This window comes from Branchiostoma floridae, chromosome 1 (genome assembly GCF_000003815.2).
Source record: "Branchiostoma floridae strain S238N-H82 chromosome 1, Bfl_VNyyK, whole genome shotgun sequence".
Taxonomy (NCBI): domain Eukaryota; kingdom Metazoa; phylum Chordata; class Leptocardii; order Amphioxiformes; family Branchiostomatidae; genus Branchiostoma; species Branchiostoma floridae.
This window is the reverse complement of record NC_049979.1, coordinates 3456937-3463449: the sequence shown is the minus strand read 5'-3', so window position 1 is coordinate 3463449 and position 6513 is coordinate 3456937. Positions and strand designations below refer to the sequence as shown.

Genomic DNA, 6513 nt, shown 5'->3' with positions numbered 1-6513 from the left:
TTCTAGTTCATCTAAATCACAACATCCAAAACTTTAACCCCGCCAGTGCTCTCGACAAACGTCATACCTCGCCAGGTAATGATAGTTTTTTATTAAAAATTGAGGCATGTTGGAAAAAAAGCCGCCCGCGCGGCAGAACATCACCAGTCTTCAGTGTTAAAATGGCGGCGTACCGCACGCCCGGCAAGCACAACATCGAGTTTTAGCTTGAATATCCGCGTGCTTGTCGAGTTTTAAGGCCTCCCTCCCTAACACACGTACATGGGAGAAGTTTCTAACACGATGTCAGGCGTAGTTATCTGTTATGGCTTGTGAAAAGGCCGCGGTTTACTGGAAACGCCCGGTATTACGGCTAACCGTGACAGAGACCCGGCGCCCGTACGTGTGCTGGGGAGGGAAGCCAGTCTCGACAAGCACACGGATACGGTATCGGGCCATGTAGCCGCGTTGTACAAAAAATCCCGAATAACTACGTCTGACATCGTGTTAGAAACTTCTCCCATGTACGTGTGTTGGGGAGAGAGGCCTTAAAACTCGACAAGCACGCGGATATTTAGGCTAAAACTCGATGTTGTGCTTGCCGGGCGTGCGGTACGCCGCCATTTTAAAACTGAAGACTAGTAATGTTCTGCCGCGCGGGCGGCTTTTTTTCCAACATGCCTCAATTTTTAATAACAAACTATCATTACCTGGCGAGGTATGACGTTTGTCGAGAGCACTGACGGGGTTAAAGTTTTGGATGTTGTGATTTAGATGAACTAGAAAGGGATTTGTCGGGTTAGCGGCCGATTCCACGGGCCGGCGGGGGTGTTGGAGGGACGTCCCCTATGCCCGATAACCATACCATTTCCGGAGGAGCGTCCCCTAATTGAGGGAGAAACATCCCCTTTCCAAGAGGAGCGCCCCCTTGAAAGTCGAGGAGTGTCCTATTTTCTAGAGGAGTGTGCACATTCGCGAGGGATGTCCCCATTCGATTGGTCGGGGTGTCCGTATGAAATACTGACATGATAATCTGGCATTTTCTGTCCTTCCAAATATCACAGCAGAATTCAGGAAAGACGGATTGAAATATGGGTTCAAACAAACGTTAGATCTTGGCCTCAAACATCTGCTTGAAATTTATCAAAGTTATATGTATATCCCTATATGTGTAATTTTTGTTATCAGTTACATGTAATCCTTAAAGTACTTTAATTTGCATGTGTCAGTACTGATACGGTTACTATTTGATGAGGGGAAACATTTTTTTCAAAGACGCAAGTCCTGAATCTTGATTAATGTCTATCCGCTACTGGTATACTGAAAGTAACGTGGGACACGTTAGAGATACTTGCAACACGATTTCAAGCAGGAGACATTCTGCGTTACCTTGTATGATCCACCTTTAATAAATATAAAAAAAACTAATTCCAATAACGACTGTTTTTTATATCTCATTGTACTTGACCAACTTTTACATGTATATATCGTCTCACAATAACCTTTAAAAGTTGACGCTGTGAAGGTTTTTTTGGCGTGACGGTCTTCTACCCTTTGTTTCATATTCCGGCAAATACTGTTTTAAAGGCTGTTTTGCACTGACATGTTAAATTCAGTTAGCACCGATAGAAACTGTTTCATTACGCACTGATGAAGGCGATGCACGGATGTTCGTCGAAACGTTTGTAGAATAAAAGGATAGTTCTGTAACGACGAAGACTATGTTCAACTGTTTTAATGTATTTTTTTATCCTCGTCGTGATCTATTTGTAAAAGTGTCTGATGCCAATTCTAACGTTATATCATATGTTCTATCGCAATACAGCATATCAATGTTACTTTTTGTTTAATTAAATAAACCATCCGTATAATAATCCAAATTCAGCATGCCTATAAAAGACAAGCCCGAGATACATCATGCTATCGTTAAAAGGGACGAGTGAGTTCCATGTGCAGTACGTGTGCAGTCCGTTTGATGTCGCTGCTCATCCGCTGATGGCCTTGACGACTGCCGCTGCTGTGGGCGTGGCGGAGGCCGGGTTCTGTCCCGTCACAAGACGGCCTGCCACCTGACACGGGAATGCAAAAATGAATACATAAACAAGCAAAAAACAAACACGTCAGATATGGTAAAATTGCTACGCTACTGGGCTGTTTTTGGGTCCGGTCGGGCCCCTGATTTTTTAAAACCTGGATTAAAATCAACCCAGGGCCCGGCAATTAATAGACGCCTTGGCCTACCCGTGAAAACACCGAAAGGTACTTCTGCGGTATCAGGCAGTCCACCGGGACGTTTTTTTTTTGCTTCGAAGCTCGGCCGGGGCTACACCCCTGCGTGTACCGGTGCAATTGTGACCAAAGCAGTATACAGAATAGCATTTTCTACAGTTCGTGAACTTCAAACTTCATTCAACTTGAATTGAAATAAACCCCGGGCCCGGCGATAAATGCGAGTAGACACCTTGTTCTACTCGTACCCAGGAAATACCGAAAGGTACTTCTGTGCTGTTATATCCGGCAGTCCACCGGGACAATTTTGTTTGCTTCGGAGTTCAGCCGGAGCTACTCCCCTATAGATACCCGTGCGATTGTGACCAAAGCATTATACAGCATTTTCTACCATTCGTACCTGCACGTTTTCAGTAAACACCGTTGTCTCCACGAAGTCGCAGCCGCGCTCCCGTAGTTTGGTCTCCAGTGGGAACGGCATGACCTCCATCAGCTTGACCGCGTTCTCCTCGTTGTTGGTCCAACTCGTCACCTTCTTCCCCTGCACCAGGTAACTGCCGTCTGACAGCTTCACGTTCACGAGCGCTGCAGGGAAACACATTGTTCAGTTTCATCTTCAAAATAAGTGCCCGGAGGGTAATGACAGGTGAACACAGATAGGACACAAACGAAAGAAACGGATAAGATAAACAAAAGTCTACTTAAGGAGGTTACTACTGTGCACTTCTTCAGTCGTAGTAATGCATAGAAATCGCCAATGGCTTCTTTATCCTATTTCTAGCTTCACGTTCACGAGCGCTGCCGGAAAACACAGCGTCGTCTGATCAGTTTCATGATCAAATTCAATGCCAAAAAAAGTGTCAGAAATAGAAGACAAACGAGACAAATAGAGAAAATATAGTCTCCAAGCAGATCCTACGATGCCATAAGATAGTATCAAAGCTGGCCAAGGGGTACAGCCGGCCAAAGGGAGTCAAACGGCCTACCCGTAGCGTAACACTCCTAGGCCGGCTACACTCCTCTGCAGCTGCCAGCATTTGATGCTATCTTATGCTACCGTAGGATCTGATTGGAGATTAGAGAAAACTAGTGCACTTCTTCAGTCGTAGGATTCGGCATAGAAATCGTCCAAGTCTTTGGATCCTTTCAATTCATCCTATCTCTGACACCGCCCAGCCTCGTACCTGCTTGCCCGTGGCACACAGACGACACCACCCCGCCCTGCTCGTAGACTGCAGCCGTCACTTTAAGGAGATTGACGTCATCAGGGAAGTCCCACATCGTTCCGTGGCCGCCGGCAAAGAAAATTGCCTTGTAGTCGCTAAAAGCAACAACAAATAGATAACAGGGAAGGAAACTACCATAAACTAATGAGCTAATGGATAAAACATGTAAATTTTATTTTTAGTGACTTGGTCCACAGAGATAGTTTGATGCAATCTGGCAATGAATAGGCGACAAAACAACCATAGATACGTAATTGCAAGTACATATTCAAAATAACCTCGCAACTTCCAGATTTAACCATTCAACATGGCGGACAATGCCTACGTCATAACCACGTGAGTGGAAAACACCATATATAGAGATACAGACGACTAACCTTGGTTTGACGTCAGCCAGTGACGCAGTGCTGTCCAGCTGCGCCATCAGGTCGTTGTTCTCTAAGAACTGCGCACAGACGGGATCACCCTTGAAGGCCTCCACGCTGGAAGGGTCCTGTTGAGAGAAGGTCGAGCTTTATTGGATTTTGTTTAGCAAGTTTGTACATGTACATGCATACATTTTCAGTACAAAGCGAAGTACATAGTGTACACGCGTTTTGTAATCGACTCCACTCCAGTACGGCAACAGGAATTCTAGGTAATATGTCAAAGGTAAAGTCCCTATAAAAGAAAACAATCCTTGTCTCGAGTCTCGACCATTTTTTCGATTGGCATAACAACTTCAATGCGGGTTTTGTCTTCTTTTTGTGTGCCTTTACCTAATTGACATCGAGTTCCTGTCGCCACACATTCGTTCTGATCTCTGTGAAATGGGTTTATTCACTGAGCACTTTTTAACCTATATATCGGTGTCTTCAGTTCAGGTTCACTACAGGAGGAGGGTTATCAACGTGTGAAATATACAAACTAATAACTCACCACCGGCGTCTTCCCTCCCTTAGGGCTGGCGAAGGTGACCTTGAGCCCGGCGTCCGTGAAGACCTTCCAGGGATGCGCGACTTCCGGCAGGTACCAGCCGGTGGGCTTCCCCGTGTCGCCCATCTGCCCCACTCCGGTAACTACCAGCAGAACAGCCATCACGGACAGCTATCTGCGGGGGTGAAGCAATACATAAGCAGGTGTGGGTAGACTGCACATTTTTTTTGAACTTTGAAAACCTTTTATTTACCCCTTTTTTGGGGGGCGGGTGTTCAGCACGCATAGCTAGGGTTGCCCTACTAAGAAGTAGCATGTCTTACAAAGATGCTTTTGATTATGTGGTGAAATTCAACACCATTCCACATTTTTTTGCTAAACAACCAGCACATTGGGTCTTGTGGCGTCGCACAACCAGTCGCCTATTTAGCCATGACACAAAACTGGTGCACACCACAATTTTTGATATTCATCTTAAACTACGTTAAATCAGTGGCATGAAAGGAAGATCGTGACATCCTTTAACTTTTTTAACAGCTTTTCTCACCAGAAGGTGTGCGAACGAGTGACCTTCGGGCTTGTAACCTGAGTGTACGTGTACAGTACATACATGTAGCCGAGCCTTAAGCTTACTGCATTCAGGACGTAAAACCTTTTGTCGCCCCGACTCGGCTTGTCCTGTATGTCAGTCGTCACAATATGTGATCTAGCCGGAATATCCTAGTCCTCGGCATCCTAGTCCTAGCCTCTACGAGGCTCCACAGGTCGTGGAAAAAAGCAAAAAATGGTCAAATAGACATTTGCCATCTCAGAGTAGGCTGGTAGCTGGTAGCTAACGCCTCTGGTATGTTATATCTGTCTATTTGGCCAATTCCTACTACTACTAAGCTTGTTCAGCGACCTGTGGAGCCTCGTAGAGGCTAGTCATGACCTACAAGTTATACAGTTAAAGCAAGGAATCTTTACTTCCTTGATCACCTACCTTTGATCACAGAAGACAGACCGATTCTCCGAGCTGCGGAGTTCCCCAGCGATGTGTTATGGCGACTAGGAGGCACGGTGGGCGCTAATCAGGACACAATGCATACCTGCCGGGTCACCTTTGACATAGTGGCCTTGGCTCCGCAGTGACCCCTACTGGGTTAGTTGCACCAGTGCACCTATTCCCCCAGTAGGAAATTCGAGCCGTGACAATTCCTCTTTAATTTTATCAAATATTCAATCAATAGTGTTTTCGAAGATATATCGGACACGCCATGTAATACAGGTAAAGCGTCATGTGATACAACTGTGAGCAAAGTAGCACGAAAAACCTAATGCTAATATAAGAAGTGTCGTTGTTTCATTTTTCGGGGCCTAATTATATAGTATTGTGTGCAGTCTGCACTATTATAGGAATTGTACAGGAAAGTGTCCTCAGTAATGCTAGATTCCAAAGGAATGTTTGGGGCGTTACTGGTAGTCTCTACGAGGAGTATTATAGACGAACTGTGATGGTAGAAAGCTTAAGTAGGTAATACCGAATCCCCGGAGGCATTCGTCCTAGCATGTTGGGACAGTCGGCCAGAAAAGTTTGTCAAACTTAGTAAGTCCAGCGGTAGAGATATGTTGTACAGTCGATGTACAAAGATGCATGACGTTATATATCAATACTGAATAGCACGGTTAGCATCATTCAAATTACTAGTTAAGAATCTTTATGAATAGGCCGAGGAATCAGCAGGGAAAAAATCTCCATGACAGCAACTACCTTTCGATTCCTGGTTTGGATTTCCTTTATTTCTACTTTGATATACCTCAAGTTCACCTCAATCGTCGCCATGGCATTTTTATTGCCCGTCTTGTTGTCAAAACCGTTGGTGCGAGTTGAATTATCAGTGAGAATGAGAGAGTATGAGTTGACCGAACAGTATGAACGTGGTATGTGAACTGCACCGGCAAGTGACATCGCTATTAGTATTGACATCCAGGGTTCTCCCCAGATTTTTTTAGTATAGTGGAGGGGCTGGCAAAAATAACCCGAACCAACACGCTGCGTTTTCATGAAAATGGGTTCATATTGCAATGACAGAGGGTGTCAAATACTACAAGTATGATATATTATAGTGATTCCTTTGTTGTGAAGTGGTAAAATGACTATTGTTTTGATCATCACCCATTGACA

At 44.9% G+C, this 6513-nt stretch overlaps 1 protein-coding gene across 1 annotated transcript; it reads right to left on the bottom strand.

Moving 5' to 3' along the window:
• Nucleotides 1–1507: 1507 nt before the first annotated feature.
• LOC118422850 (glyoxalase 3-like) lies at nt 1508–5399 on the bottom strand. The gene is made up of 6 exons (XM_035830661.1): nt 5332–5399; nt 4353–4524; nt 3812–3927; nt 3393–3529; nt 2609–2793; nt 1508–2048 (listed from the first exon to the last, which is right to left on the bottom strand). The coding sequence occupies exons 2-6, from the start codon at nt 4509–4511 to the stop codon at nt 1965–1967; spliced, it is 681 nt and encodes a 226-aa protein (XP_035686554.1). The 5' UTR covers nt 4512–4524; nt 5332–5399; the 3' UTR covers nt 1508–1964.
• Between the last annotated feature and the right edge of the window lie 1114 nt (nt 5400–6513).